This window comes from Globicephala melas, chromosome 9 (assembly GCF_963455315.2).
Source record: "Globicephala melas chromosome 9, mGloMel1.2, whole genome shotgun sequence".
Taxonomy (NCBI): Eukaryota; Metazoa; Chordata; class Mammalia; order Artiodactyla; family Delphinidae; genus Globicephala; species Globicephala melas.
Window position 1 is genome coordinate 32,040,858 of NC_083322.1, and position 16,501 is coordinate 32,057,358.

Sequence of the window (16,501 nt, forward strand, 5' to 3'; positions counted from 1 at the left end):
TGATTGGAGACTAAAAAGACAATAGAAAAGATCAATGAAACGAAGAGTTGGTTCTTTGAAAAGATAAACAAAATTGACAAACCTTTAGCTGGACTCACTAAGAATAAAAGAGAGAGGAATCAAACAAAATCAGAAATGAAAGAGGAGACATGGTAACTTATACCGCAGAAATACAAAGGATCTAGGCTTCCCTTGTGGTCCAGTGGTAAAGAATCCACCAGGGTTCCATTCCTGGTCAGGGAACTGAGATGCTGCGGGGCAACTAAGCCTGCATGCCACAACTACTGAGCTTGCGTGCCTCAACTAGAGCCCACATGCTGCAAACTACAGAGCCCACGTGCTCTGGAACTCACGCACCACAACTACAGAGCCTATGCGCCCTGGAGCCTGCACACCATAACTAGAGAAGAGAAAACCTGCATGCCACAACTAGAGAAAAGACTGCGCACCACAACAAAGAGCCCGCATGCCACAACGAAAGATCCCGCATGCCTCAAGAAAGATCCCATGTGCCGCAACTAAGACCTGACACAGCCAAAAATAAATTAATAAGTAAATCTTTAAAAAAAGAAAAAATGAAATACAAAGGATCATAAGAGACTACTATGAACAATTATACACCAAAAAATTGGACAACTTAGAAGAAATGTATAAATTTCTAGAAACATACAACCTACCAAACTGAATCATGAAGAAACAGAAAATCTGAGTAGATCTGTTACTAGGAAGGAGGTGGAATTAGTAATAAAAAAATCTCCCAACAAACAAAAGTCAGGAACAGATGGCTTCACTGGTGAATTCTACCAAACATTTAAAGAAGAATTAATAACAATCCATCTCAAACTCTTCCAAAAAATATAGAAGAGGAGGGAACACTTCCAAACTCATTTTACAAGGCCAGCATTACTCTGATATCAAAACTAGACAAGAACACAACAAGAAAAGAAATTACAGGCCAATATTCTTGATGAACATGGAGGCAAAAATCCTCAACACTGCATATTTAATGCTCTGTGGAGATGCCCAGCCAGGGTGTACAACCCAAGGACAGTGCGGGGCTGGTCCCTACCAACAACTTGGCTCTGCACAAGGAAGACCTCAGCAGCAAGATTACAGAACAAAAAAGGCAGCAATAGAACAGCAACATATTTTCTTGCAGATTGAACAGAAATGCTTTCTGAAAGCAAAAATATATTGGATGAGCTGAGGAAAGAATACCAAGAAATAGTAAACTCAGAGAAGACCAAATCAAGAAATAGTAAACTTAAATTTGCATAGAAATGGGTGGCATTTGTTGTGCAGTAAGCTTTTCTGTTGAGCATTTCAGCAAAGATTTGAAAGAGGATTTACTGTGTAATCTTAAATGGTGGGGATCCAATAGTAGTAAACAGTTGTTAAAGTCTAATGTTAATTACCAGTGTTTATTTTCTGGTCATGTCCTTCACTTAAGAGGGGTGTTGACCGCCCAGCCTGTGGAAGATGAAAGAGGAAATGTATTCCTGTGGAATGGAGAAGTCTTTAGTGGAATAAAGGTTGAAGCTGAAGAGAATGATACTCAAATAATGTTTAATTATCTTTCCTCTTGTAAGAATGAATCTGATATTTTGTCACTCTTCTCAAAAGTCCAACGTCTTTGGTCTTTTATATATTATCAAGCATCTAGTCATTCTTTATGGTTTGGTAGGGATTTTTTTGGTCATCTTAGCTTGCTTTGGCATTTTAGTAATTTGGGCAAGAGTTCCTGTCTCTCTTCAGTTGGCACCCAAACATCTGGAGTGGCCAATCAGTGGCAAGAAGTTCCAGTATCTGGAATTTTCAGAATTGATCTCAAGAATACTTCCATTTCCAAATCAGTTGTTTTAAATTTGTATCCTTGGAAATAACTCTAGGGAGGATGCTATCAAAGAATGTGTTAATAGCCTGACTCAAATTTCAGCAGACTTGTCAACATTTATATCAGTGGTAGCAAATGAAGCCAAACTGTATCTTAAAGAACCTGTTGTCCCTTTAAATATGACGTTGCCACAAGCTGCATTTGAGATCCATTGCAGTAGCATTTCCAGCGTCCCACCAACAAGAGAGACCCTTCAGGTCTTTCTTATTGATGGACACATGAAGGAAGGAGTTCAGCAGTTCATTGATGTCCTGAGTATTGCAGTCAAGAGATGTGTCTTGTGTTTACCTAGGAATGAAAACCTGACACCAAACAAAGTTTTGAAAACTAGTAATAGAAAAGCAAATGTTGCAATCCTATTTTCTGGGGGGATTGAGTCCATGGTTATTGCAGCCCTTGCTGACCATCATATTCCCTTAGGTGAACCAATTAATCTTCTTAATGTGGCTTTCATGACTAAAGAAAAGACCATACCAGCTAGTTTTAACAAAAAAGGGAGAAAACAGAAAATCATTGTGAAATACCCTCTGAAGAATCCTCTAAAAATGTCGTTGCTGCTGCTAGTCCTGGTGAACAATTCAACATACCAGATCGAATCACAGGAAGAACAGGACTAAAGGAATTACAAGCTGCCAACCCTTTTCGGATGTGGAATTTTGTTGAAATTAATGTTTCTCTAGAAGAACTGCAAAGATTAAGAAGAACTCGAATATCCCACTTCATTCAGCCTTTGGATATAGTGTTGGATGATAGCATTGGCTGTGCAGTATGGTTTGCTTCTGGAGGAGTTAGTTGGTTAGTGACCCAGGATGAAGCAAAACCGTATTAGAGCAGTGCAAAGGTAGTTCTTACTGGAATCGGTGCAGATGAGCAGCTTGCAGGTTATTCTCGTCATCGTGCCTGCTTCAACACACACGGGCCAGAGGAATGAATAAGGAAATTGCGATGGAACTGGGTTGAATTTCTTCTAGAAATCTTGGTCGTGATGACAGTTATTGGTGATCATGGAAAAGAAGGAAGATTTCCTTTCCCGCATGAAACTGTCTCCTTTCTAAATTCCCTACCAGTTTGGGAAAGGGCAAATTTGACTTTACCCCATAGAATTGGTGAAAAACTGATTTTGCATCTTGCAGAAGTGGAACTTGGTCTTACAACCTCTGCTCTTCTGCCAAAATGGGTCATGCAATTTGGATCCAGAATTGCAAAAATGGAAAAGAATAATGAAAAGACATCTGATAAATGTGGAAAGCTCCAAGTCATTTCTTTAGAAAACCTTTCTATTGAAAAAGAGATTAAAATGTAATATTTCATAGTGTAACATTTACTGAATGATTTTAAAAAAATAAAATACTCTGCTTCTTTGAAAACAAACAAAAACTCCTCAACAAATATTAGCTAACCAAATTCAACAATACATGATTAAGTATACTGTTACCATAAATTTATACCATGATCAAGTATGATTTATTCCAGGCATGTAATGATGGTTCAATGCCTGCAAATCAATCAATGTGTGATACACCACATTAACAAAATGAAGGATAAAATCATATGATCATTTCAATAGATGCAGAAAAAGCACTTGACAAAATTTAACATCCATCCCTGATAAAAATGCTCAATAAACTGAGTATAAAGGGAATGTACCTCAACACAATAAAGGCCATATATTACAAGCCCAGAGCAAACACTGTACTCAATGGTTTAAAAAAAGAAAGAAAGAAAGAAAGCTTTGCTTCTAAGATCAGAAACAAGACAAAGATGCCAACTCTTGCCACTTTTATTCAACAGTGGAAGTGATAGCCAGAGTAATAGTCAAGAAAAAAAAAAGCCATCCAAATTGAAAAGGAACATGACATTTGCATCTATTTGCAGGTGACATGATATTATATATAGAAAACCCTAAAAACTCCACCAAAAAAAAAAACCTGTTAGAATAAATGAATTCAGTAAACTTGAAGGATATAAAATCAATATACAAAAGTTAGTTGCATTTCTATACACTAATAATGAACTATCAGAAAGAGAAATTAAGAAAACAGTCACATTTACAATTGCAAAAGAATAAAATACCTAGAAATAAATTTAACCAAGGAGGTGAAATACATACACACTGAAAACTGTAAGACATTGATGAAAGAATTTGAAGAAGACACAAATAAATGGAAAGATATTCCATGCTCATTAATTGGAAGAATTAACATTGTTAAAATGTCTACTACCCAAAGCAATGGATAGATTCAATGTAATCCCTATCATAATTTCAATGGCATTTTTCACAAAAATAGAATACACAATCCTAAAATTTTTATGGAACCACAAAGGCACTGAATAGCCAAGGCAATCTTGAGAAAGAAAGAAAAAGCTGGAGGCATCACACTTCCTGATTTCAAACTATACTACAAAGCTATAGTAATCAAAACAGTATAGTACTGTCATAAAAACACACATAGACCAATGGAACAGAATAGAGAGCCCAGAAATAAGCCCATGCACATATGGTCAATTACTTTACCACAAAGGAGCCAAGAATATAAAATAGGGAAAGGATAGTCTCTTCAATAATGGTGTTGGGAAAACTAAACAGCCACATGCAAAAGAATGAAACTGAACCAGTATCTTACTCCACTCACAAAATCAATTCAAAATGGATTAAAGACATGAATGTATGACCTGAAACCATAAAACTCCTAGAAGAAAACATAGGTGGTGAGCTCCTGGACATCAGTCATGGCAATGATTTTTTGGATATGACACCAAAAGGAAAAGCAACAAAAGCAAAAATTAAAAAGTGGGACTACATCAAACTAAAAAGATTCTTTATATCAAAAGAAACAATTAACAAAGTGAAAAGACAACTTATGGAATATGAGAAAATATTTGCAAGTCATTTATCTGATAAAGGGTTAATATCCATAATACATAAAGAACTACTACAACTTAATAGAAAAAACAAATTAATTAATAAATGGGAAAAGCATCTGAATAGACATCCTCACAAATAAGACATACAAAGGGCCAACAGGTACAGGGAAAGGTGTTCAACATCACTAATCAGTGAAATGCAAATCAAAACCACAATAAGATGTCCCCTCACACCTGTTAGAATAGCTATTATCAAAAAGACAAGAAATAACAAGTATTGGTGAGGATGTGGAGAAAAGGGAACCCTTGTGCACTGTTGGTGGGAATGTTAACTGGTACAGCCACTATGGAAAACAATATGGAGGTTCCTCAAAAATTAAAAGTAGAACTACCATATGATCCAGCAATTCCACTTCTGGACATTTAACTGAAGGAAATGAAATCACTAACGCAAAAAGATATCTGTACCCCTGTGTTTATTAAAGCATTATTCACAATAGCCAAGACATGGAGACACCCTATTAACACATGAACGGGTTAAAAAAAATGTGGTGTGTGTGTGTATGTATGTATGTATGTATGTATATATATATACAATGAAATACTATTCAGCCATAAAAAAGGAAATTATATTTTTTGTAATAACATGTATGGACCTTGAGGGCATCATGCTAAGTGAAATAAGCCAGACAGAGAAAGACAATTACTGTATGATCACTTCTATTTAGAATCTTAAAAACAAAAAACTAAAAACACCAAACTCATAGATGCAGAGAACAGATTGGTGGTTGCCAGGAGTGGGGAGTGGCTGAAATGGGTAAAGGTGTTTTAAAAGGTACAAACTTTCACTTATAAATAAGTCCTAGGGATGTAATATACAGCATAGTGACTTTAGCTAACCATACTGTATTATATATTTGAAAGTTGCTACTACAGTAAATCTTAAAAGTCCTCATCACAAGAAAGAAAAAAATTGTAACTATATGTGGTGATGAATGTTAACTAAACTTATTGTGGTAAACTGAACTTATTGTGGTAATCACAATACATACACATATCTAATCATTATATTATACCCCTAGAACTATTTGTACGTCAATTATATCTCAATTTTTAAAAAGCAGTAATTTGAGGGTAGTTTTTTATGCAGCAATAGATAACTGGAAAATTATTTATTGTATTATTTCTTTAGTGGTTAACAGAGAGATCACAATATTTATTCTTGACTTAGAGTACATATTAAATATGGTTTCATAATAATGCATTTTTATTTAGTTCAAAATACAGCTGAGCCTTGAACAACTCGGAGTTGAACTGCATGGGTCAAGTTATGTGCAAATTTTTTCCAATAAATATATACTGCAATACTACACAATCCATGGTTGGTTGAATCCATGGATTCCTGGATCCAGAGGGTCAACATAAAGTTATACATGGATTTTTTGACTGTGCAGGGATTGGCATCCCTAACTCCCTTGTTGTTCAAGGGTCAACTGTATTTTCCTTGAAACTTTTTACTTGACCCAGAGATTATTTAGAGGCATGCTGTTTAACTTCCAAGAGTTTGGAGATTTTCTTGATTTCTTTCTATTACTGATTTTCCACTTAATTCCATTATGACCAGGGAAAACATTTTGCATGATTTCAATTTTAAAAAAAATTTAAAGTTTGTTTTATTACCCAGAATGTGGTCTGTCTTAGCAAATGTTTCATGTTCATTTGAAAAGAATGTATATTCTGCTGTTGTAGAGTGACATTCTATAAATGTGGACTATATCCAGTCGGTTGATGGTATTGTTGAGTTCTATATCTTGCTGGTTTTCTTTTTCTTTTTCTTTTTTTAGGTCTTGCTGATTTTCTATTTGTTCTATGAACTACTGAGAGTGGAGTGCTGACATCTCTAATTGTATATTTGTCTGGTTTTTTCTTCAGTTCTGTCAATTTTTGCTTTATATATTTTAAAAATCTATTGTTTGGTGCATACACATTTAGGACCATATTTCCTCTTGGTCAATTGACCCTTTTGTCATTATGTTATATCCCTCATCCCAGGTAAATGTTTTTGCTCAGATACCTACTTTGATATTGATATATCTACTCCAGTTTTATTTTAATTAGTGTTTGCATAATTTATCTTTTTCTATCCTTCTCCTTTTGAACCTACCTGTATTATATTTGAAATGAGAAGATGTGGCACATATATACAATGGAATATTACTCAGCCATAAAAAGAAATGAAATTGAGATATTTGTAATGAGGTGGATGGACCTAGAGTCTGTCATACAGAGTGAAGTAAGTCAGAAAGAGAAAGACAAATACTGTATGCTAACACATATATATGGAATTTAAGGGAAAAAAATGTTATGAAGAACCTAGGGGTAACACAGGAATAAAAACACAGACCTACTAAAGCATGGACTTGAGGATATGGGTAGGGGTAGGCGTAGGCTGTGAGGAAGTGAGAGAGTGGCATAGACATATATACACTACCAAACGTAAAACTGATAGCTAGTGGGAAGCAGCCGCATAGCACAGGGAGACCAGCTCGGTGCTTTGTGACCACCTAGAGGGGTGGGATAGGGAGGGTGGGAGGGAGGGAGACGCAAGAGGGAAGAGATATGGGAACATATGTATATGTATAACTGATTCACTTTGTTATAAAGCAGAAACTAACACACCATTGTAAAGCAATTATACTCCAATAAAGATGTAAAAAAAAAAAAAAAGAAATGAGATACTTGTGTTTTTATTCATTCAGACAATCTTTGTTTTTAAATTTTTGTTTTGGGAACACATATATCTTATATAATAGTTGATTTTTTAAAATTTATGTCTACTATTTGTTTCCTGTTTATTCTATTTTTCATTCCTCTGGTTACCCTTTCTTGCCTTCTTTTGAATTATTTAAACTTTTAATTTATTATGTTTTTTTCTACATCTCTTTGTATAGGTTTTTTAGTGGTTGCTATCAAGATAATGTTAGTTATACATCACTTTTTGCAGTATATAGAATCAAATTTTACAACTTTCAAAGTTAGCACCATAGAGTCAATTTACCCTCCCTAGTTGATATGGTAGTTTTTAAATATAAGGTATTACCTCTACATACAGTGAAACCACTATCACACACTGTTGTTATTTTTGCCTTCAACCATCAAACATATTTTAAAGAACTGGAGAGAAGTAGAAGTTTATAATATATACCCAGCTATCTACCATGTCTCTTGAATTTTTTTCATTCCAGATTTTCCAAGTTTCCTTCTTGGATCATTTCCCTTTTGTCTTAAAAACTTCCTTTAGCATTTCTTTTAAAACAGGTCTGCTGACAATAAATCCTCTTTGATTTCATCTGAGAGTGTCTTTATTTCACTTTCATTCATGAAGGTATTGTCACTGGATATAGAATTCTGGGCTGAGGGTTCTTTTCCTTCAGAGCTTTAAAAAATACTGTTTCATTCCCTTCTGCTTTCACAATTCCTCATGAGAAATCTACAGTCATTCAAATAAACATTTTCCTTTGTTCCCCATAAGTAATGCATCATCTGTCTTTGTCATCATATAAGATTTTGTCTTTGCCTTTAGGTTTCAGTAGTTTTATTATTAAGTGTCTTGGCATGGATTTCTTTTCTTTTTAACTTTTAATTTTATATAGTTGATTAACAATGTGTTAGTTTCACGTGTACAGCAAAGTGATTCAGTTATATATATACATGTATCTATTCTTTTTCAAATTCTTTTCCCATTGAGGTTCTTACATAATACTGAACAGAGTTCCCTGTGCTATAAGTAGGCCCTTGTTGGTTATCCATTTTAAATACAGCAGTGTGTACATGTCAATCCCAAACTCCCTAACTATCCCTTCCCCCCACCCTTCCCCCCGGTAACCATAAGTTTGTTCTCTAAGCCTGTGAGTCTGTTTTGTAAATAAGTTCATTAGTATAAATTTTTTTTAGATTCTGCATATAAGTGATATTATACGATATTTCACTTTCTCTGTCTGACTTACTTCACTCAGTATGACAATCTCTAGGCCCATCCATGTTGCTGCAAATGTCATTATTTCATTCTTTTTAATGGCTGAGTAATATTCCATTGTATATATGTACCACAACTTCTTTATCCATTCCTCTGTTGATGGATATTTAGGTTGTGTCTATGTCTTGACTACTGTAAACAGTGCTGCAATGAACATTGGGGTGCATGTATCCTTTCAGATCATGTTTTTCCCTGGATATATGCCCAGGAGTGGGGTTGCTGTATCATATGGTAGCTCTATTTTTAGGTTTTTTTGGTTTTTTTTTTTTTGCGGTGCAACGGAGCAACAGGCTCCAGACACGCAGGCTCAGCGGCCACGGCCCATGGGCGCAGCTGCTCCGCAGCATGTGGGATGCTCCTGGACCGGGGCACGAACCCATGTCCCCTGCATCGGCAGGCAGACCCTCAACCACTAGGTCACCAGGGAAGTCCTATTTTTAGGTTTTTAAGGAACCACCATACTGTTCTCCATAGTGGCTGTACCAACTTACATTCTCATCAACAGTGTAGGAGAGTTCCCTTCTCTCCACACCCACTCCAACATTTATTGTTTGTGGATTTTTTGATGATAGCTATTCTGACTGGTGTAAGGTGATATCTCAATGTAATTTTGATTTGCATTTCTCTAATAATTAGCAGTGTTGAACATCTTTTCATGTGCCTCTTGGCCATCTGTATGTCTTCTTTGGAGAAATGTCTATTTAGGTCTTCTGACCATTTTTTGATTGGGTTCTTTGTTTTGATGATATTAAGCTGCATGAGCTGTTTGTAAATTTTGGAGACTAATCCCTTGTCAGTCACATCATTTGTAAATAGTTTCTCCCATTCTGTGGGTTGTCTTTCCATTTTGTTTATGGTTTCCTTTACTGTGCAAAAGCTTTTGAGTTGAGTTAGGTCCCATTTGTTTATTTTTATTTTTTTTAAAATTTCCATTACCCTGGGAGACAGACTGAAAAAGATATTGCTGCAATTTATGTCAGAGAGTGTTCTGCCTGTTTTCCTCTAAGAGCTTCATAGTGTCGGGTCTCACATTTAGGTCTTTAAACTATTTTGAGCTTATTTTTGTGTATGGTATTAAAGAATGTTCTAATTTCATTTTTTTTTTACATATAGGTAGCTGTCCAGTTTTCCCAGCATCTGGCATGGATTTCTTTGGGTTTATCCTGTTCAGGGTTTTCAAATCTCTGAGCTTTTCAAATCTCTAGGTGTATGCCTTTGACAAAATTTAGGAAATTTTTAGCCACTAGTTCTGCAAATATTTTTTGTTGCAATAGACTGTTTATCATCTCCTTCCAGGAGTCATGACACATTACACCTTTTGGAATTGTTTCAGAGATTCCTGAAGCTTTGTTCATTTCTTTTCACTCTTTTTTGTTTTTTCCTTCTTTTGTTAGGACTAGATAATTTCTATTGTTCATCCTTGAAGATAATATATCTTCAAGTTCACTCACACATTTTTCTGCCATCTCAATATTGCCACTGCCCTTATTCAGTGAAATATTTCACCCTCTCACTGTGGAAGATAGTACATATATTTTTCCATTCTAAAACTTCTGTGTGGTTACTTTTTCCATTTTGTTTCTTTGCTGATATTTTCTATTGTCCATTTGTTTCCAAAGTATTCATCATTACTTCTTGGAGCATTTCATCATAGCTGCTTTAGAAGTCTTTGTCTGATAATTTCAACATCTCCGTCATCTCAGAATTAGTGTCTGTAGATTGTCTTTTCTATTTGAATTGGAACATTACAGGTTTTTGTATGCCAAGTAATTTTGATTGCATCCTGGACATTTTGAATAGAATGTTAAGAGAATCTAGGTCTTGTTTAAATCCTATGAAAAATGTTGATATTCTTGTTTTAGCACACAATCAACCCAGTTGGGTTCAGGCCAAAAATTCTGACCACCTTTCTGTGTCTAATGTCTAATGGTCTGTTAGACATTCTTATGCTGTATCTTATTTTATGTTCTGTATTTTATACCCTTTTAATTCTCTCTGTGAATTAATCTGGATACTTTTTATTCACCTCTTCTGGTTTACTAGTCCACTGTTTTGCTGATTCTAGATAGTTCCTCAATCCATCTATCTAATTCTCAATTTCAGTCTTAACTTCCCTCCTCCCCTCAGTTCTAGGAGTTTTATTGAAGTCTTCTGTATGGGTTCCAGCTCTCTGTTAAAATTACTTGTTATTGTTTGAACTTTTATTTTATTTTTTAAATTAATTTATTTTATTTAATTAATTGTTTTTTAAGCCCCCTGCATGGGGGCTTTTCTCTGGTTGTGGTGAGCAGGGTCTACTCTTCGTTGCAGTGCGTGGGCTTCTCACTGTGGTGGCTTCTCTTGTTGTGGAGCATGGGCTCTAGGCGTGCGGGCTTCAGTAGTTGTGGCACACAGGCTCAGTGGTTGTGGCTCACGGGCTGTAGAACGCAGGCTCAGTAGTTGTGGCACACGGGCTTAGTTGCTCTGCGACAAGTGGGATCTTCCCGGACCAGGGCTCGAACCCATGTCCCCTGCATTGGCAGGCGGATTCTTAACCACTGTGCCGCCAGGGAAGCCCTGAACTTTTAAATTTCAGTTATTTTGCAGTCCTCAGATAAATCAAAACTCTAAATTACTTGTGGGTCTATTTCTATTTCTGTTGATTTGCTTACTGGGTTTTTGTTTGTTTTGTAACTTTTAGACTTGATGCTACATATAATAGATGAAAATTTGTAGAGACCCTGAATGAAATTATGTTCCTCCAAGGAGGGTTGAGTTTTCTTTTGGCTTGCAAATAGAGTACCTATGACTCACTTTGATCCTGTCAAGAGTTGGTTTTAGACTACTGGGGTGCTCTGTTTCAGTTCTGCCCTTGCTTGTGGAGTGTAGTCCTTATTCCCAAGGTAAGGGGAAGAACAAAAGAAGAGCTCCTCTTTCAATTGTGAAGGATATTTTCACTGATTGTAGAATTCAGTGTGAACCATTTTTTCTTTTCAGCATTTTAAAGATGCTGCTCCACTGTCTTCTGGCTTCCATTATTGCTAGTGAAAAGTCAATTGTAATGCATATTCTTGCTCCTCTATATTTAATGTATCTTTTCCCTCTGGCTGCTTTAGAGATGTTTCTCCCCCTTTTTGATTTTAAACTGTTTGATCATGATGTATATAGATGTGATATGCTTTTTTTTTTTTTTTTTTTTTTTGAGGTACACGGGCCTCTCACTGTTGTGGCCTCTCCTGTTGCAGAGCACAGGCTCCGGACGCGCAGGCTCAACAGCCATGGCTCACGGGCCCAGCTGCTCCGCGGCATGTGGGATCTTCCCGGACCGGGGCACGAACCCACGTCCCCTGCATCGGCAGGCGGACTCTCAACCACTGTGCCACCAGGGAAGCCCTTGCTTTGTATTTATTTTGCTTGGCGTTTTCTGACCATCTTGGGTCTGTAAATTGATGTGTTCTATCATATTGGACAAATTTGGTGCAGTATATCTTCAAATATTTTTGTCACATTTTTCTCTCCTTTCTTTCTGGAACTTCACTTGCACATGTATTTAAACTGCTTGGTCTTGTCCTGCAGATATCTGATGTTACATTTCTTTAATTGTCAATATCTTTTCTGTTTTTCAGATTATATAACTTCTATCTTTAAGTTTATTGTCCCTTTCTCCTGCCAATTCCGTTCCATTGTTATGCCCATTCAGTGAATTTTTCATTTCAGATATTGTACTTTTGGTTCTAGATTTTCATTTGTTTCTAATGGCTTTCATTTCTCCACTGAGATTCTCCATTAGTTGTTCATTGTGACCTTTAAATACTTGAACATAGTTATAAGAGTTATGCTAAAATTTATTTCCTGCTAGTTCCTCCAACTGAGCCTTCTCAAAGTCATTTTCTTTCGACTGCTTTCTCTTAAGTATGGATCACATTTTTTCTGGTTTTTCACTTGCCTATTAATTTTTTATTGTATGCTTGACATTGTAAATGATACAATGTTATCTTCCTTCAATGGGTGTTGGTTTTATCCTTGTAAATTCCCCTTGGCCTGTCTGATTTGTTTTTATTCTTTGTTACTGCATGTGATATGAGGAAACAAAATTTTGAATTTTGTTCTAAGACATGCTTTTTATACTAAGGTATGACCCTTAAAGGATGCCTTTCTGGCATCTCAGATGAATGCCTGAAGTGCTTAATAAGGTCTCTCTACCCCACTGAGCTGGAACTCCAATGTCTCTCAACGCTGCATGACATGCAGAAAGCAATTTCTGCTAGGCATTAGAGTCTTCTCATGGCTATATTCAGCCCAGCTCTTGACCAAGGACACATGGTGAATCACCATGTAGACTTTTGGGACCCTCTCTTTCACAGCTACCTATTTTCAGATATTCTACCCTGCCAATTTCAGCTGCTTCAGCAGCCCAGACCTCTACTCCCTCTATCCTTAACTAAGACTACTGCTCTGTTTCCACTTTCTTGCACCCCCAAAAAAGTGTCCTTCAGCAGAAAACTCAGGACAGTTATGGGATAGTTGTGGAGCACACCTCAGGTGTTTTCCTTCTGTCAAAGATCATAGCTGTGTGCTGTCTATTACCCAATGCCTGAAAAGATTTGCCTTATCATTTTGTCCAGTCTTATATTTTTTTTCAGTAGGAGAACAAGTCATGTACCTATTACTTTCTCATGGCTGGAAGCAAGTCTTTGGTGCACATTAATTTAAATGCACACTGAGATTTAAATCATTGATATTAGAACTTTTTATAAAATCAATTTTTTTTTTTTTTTTTGCGGTATGCGGACCTGTCATTGTTGTGGCCTCTCCTGTTGCAGAGCACAGGCTCCGGACGCGCAGGCTCAGCGGCCATGGCTCACAGGCCTAGCCGCTCCGCGGCATGTGGGATCTTTCCGGACCGGGGCACAAACCCGTGTCCCCTGCATCGGCAGGCAGACTCTCAACCACTGTGCCACCAGGGAAGCCCTCATAAAATCAATTTTTGACAAAGATTAGCTAAGAGTGTGCTTAATAAAAATTTTAGGAGTGACTAAAGGGGAAAGCGGTTAATGCCTTTAAGGGCATTGAAAACACACTTCAAATTTCAAACTTAATCTATATTATTATGTATATGATGCTCTTAGTTGGATAGACTTAGCAAGTAAAAAAGTTTTAATGATATATATTGTTTTTATTTGATATATTACCTCTGTTGTTATATATATGATACTACTAGATTTAGAAAGTTATATATATATATATTTTTTTCTTTCCCATTGTTGACCTTTTGTTAATACACAATGTTCTTTCTTAAGGTCATTGATTCTAAGCTGGAAATACTAGACCTTTGAATCACTGGTTAGTGAGTAGCTAAATTAAGAGTCACTGTGTTAGGAAGAAACCAGTTCAGACTGAAACACATATGACTATTTGGTTGAAGAAGTAACTGTCCATTTTTAAAGGGTGGAGATGGTTTGGTAGTAAATTAGTTCTCTCTCTGCCCTGGGAGATTAGACAAACAATGGATCTAACTAAGAAAATAGACTGACTCATTTGGCTACAATGCTATACTAAAGTTACAAGCAAACTAACATTAATATCCAGAAAGAGAATTGGGTTCTGTATACTGTAAATGAATTTTACAGTCAATTCAATGAGAATTCTCACTGAAGAAACCAAAAATCAGATATTGAATTCATAGATCTAAAGGCACTCTGAACCCTGTCTTTCCTAATTCATCATCTGCTATAGCAAGGCTATAGTCATGTGCAATTTACTTAAATATTTATCAACTCTTCCTTAGGATGGTAGTTTTTATTGGAGAAGCAAGGTTTGTAATAACTTTCTTTCCTCTTAATTTTCTTGAGCATTTCCCAACTTCTTCTAGTAGTGAACACTCTATCTGCAAAGTGCACAGGTACAGATGAGGAGGAAGAAAAGTCAGACTTGTTGGGCAGGAAGCGAAGTTGTACAGGGCTAATAGTAGGTCATAAGTGAATAGGGGTGGAGAATGTGAGAGAAATGGAATCACAGATCTGGAAGGGACAAGTCACGTGGTCCAGACTGCCTCTAGACAGGTCGGGAAGGAGTGTTTGGGTGGACCTTTTTCACATCTGGATTTAGTTTCTCTTGAACTTTTTCAGCAGTTGCCATTCACCAAGGCTGATTTCTTCTCTGCAAGTCATGAGGTACTTCTCCTGCCCCAGGATAAAGCCCTTTGGAGTGGATTTAATTAGTTTTGGGGATGGTCCTGTTCTTATTCCAGGAGGTCTGTTTCAGGTTTAGGTCATTCCATTGGCCTCATCAACAACTGAAGGGCAGATCTCCTGGCCACTCAATAATTCCCTGGGCGGAGAGGAAAGGCCTCTAAGCTGATAGTCATACTCCATGTATTTCTAACTCCCCTCAGCTGGAAGAACATGATGTGCTGAGGTGGGTGGAGCTTTGAGTTGAGCTTTTTAGGTAGTTTCAGGTCTCAGTGTCCATGAGAGAAGCATACAGCTGCCTACCTTTCCCAACATACACATCCACATCCCTACATTATTCACTGGTAGAAGTGGAGAGACTGTGGACGAAGGAGGATGGAAGTGAATTTTAACTTATTCTTCTGCTTCACCCAGGGAAGAGGTTTATGAGCATAAGCACAGAGGTTAATGAGATATTTCTTGCTCTTTGATGCCCATCACATCACTCGCCCCGTCTCCCCCAACCTCCTATTCCCCCCCCCACACACACACACACACGAGCTTGTGCACGCACTGTGAGCAGAAATACAACCCCCACCTCCCCTGCCCCTCCCTCCCTCCCGGCACAGACCGATCAGAACTTCCCCTGGGTCGCGGCCCAGCGATATGGAGCGGCCCTGGCGCGGAGCCCTGCTCTTCCCGAGTCGTGGGTGGCGCGGTACTTGTTTCCCTCCCCTCCCTTTCCGGACCCAAACGGGGATGTATCTGGGTCAGCCTGGGAGGGGCCGGACCTGCCAGGGACCAGCGGGGGAAGGGGGGGAAGGGGGTGGCGATGACAGCATTTTTCAGGTTTTTGGCATTTCTGAGATTCGCCCCGTCCAGCTTCTCACCGCGCTCGCGCCTAGCGAGGGCTGATGCTCCGGCCAGTCTCGGCTCTAGGAGGGGGTGGGGGGAGAGCCGGTCTTTCCTATCTGGACGGCCACCCCTTCACGCCCTGCGAACAATGCAGCGCCCACCCCACCCCCAACACGCACACACATTCCCCATTCCCCAAGGCACGCTCCGCGGGCGGGCGGCGGGTTCCTCCGCCCCAGGAAAAGAGCAATGGAACAGTTCACGGCCGCCGCGAGTTCCTGGTCTTCCTTCCTTTCCGGTGATAAACGGCGGGGCTACAAGCCAGTTGCTGCTCAAGATGCTCCACCCGCGGGCTCAAGCCTGTCTCTCTTGGCCCTGCGGGGGCCCAGATCAGGACCGATAGTCCCTTGACCTCCGCAAGGAGCAAAAGCTGAGCGCCAGGGCGGCAAGAGGCGCGACCGGTGCTGGGGCGCAGACCCTCGGCGGGCTCCTGCTGCCTCAGTTCCTCGCTGCATGATCTTTTGCGCTCTACAGCGCCGTGGAGGAGCTGGGTGTGCGTAAACACCGCATCTTCCCCAGACGTTTTGGCCGAGGACGCCTGGGTGAGGTCCGGAGGGTCAGGGACCTTCCCGTTTCCCCTCCCTTGGAGCTCTATATATAAGCCCAGCACCGAGGAATCAAGGCCACAGGTCTTCACTTCCC

The 16,501-nt window shown here is 38.5% G+C and overlaps 1 protein-coding gene and 1 pseudogene across 1 annotated transcript; both read left to right on the forward strand.

The window, feature by feature from the left end:
- Positions 1 to 1,019: 1,019 nt before the first annotated feature.
- On the forward strand, positions 1,020 to 1,278 carry LOC115853561 (ASNSD1 upstream open reading frame protein-like). The gene is given in 2 exon segments (XM_060304941.1): positions 1,020 to 1,147; positions 1,149 to 1,278. Coding segments are annotated over 2 exon segments (258 nt in total).
- A 2-nt stretch (positions 1,279 to 1,280) lies between these two features.
- On the forward strand, positions 1,281 to 3,197 carry LOC115853538 (asparagine synthetase domain-containing protein 1 pseudogene; annotated as a pseudogene).
- Positions 3,198 to 16,501: the final 13,304 nt, after the last annotated feature.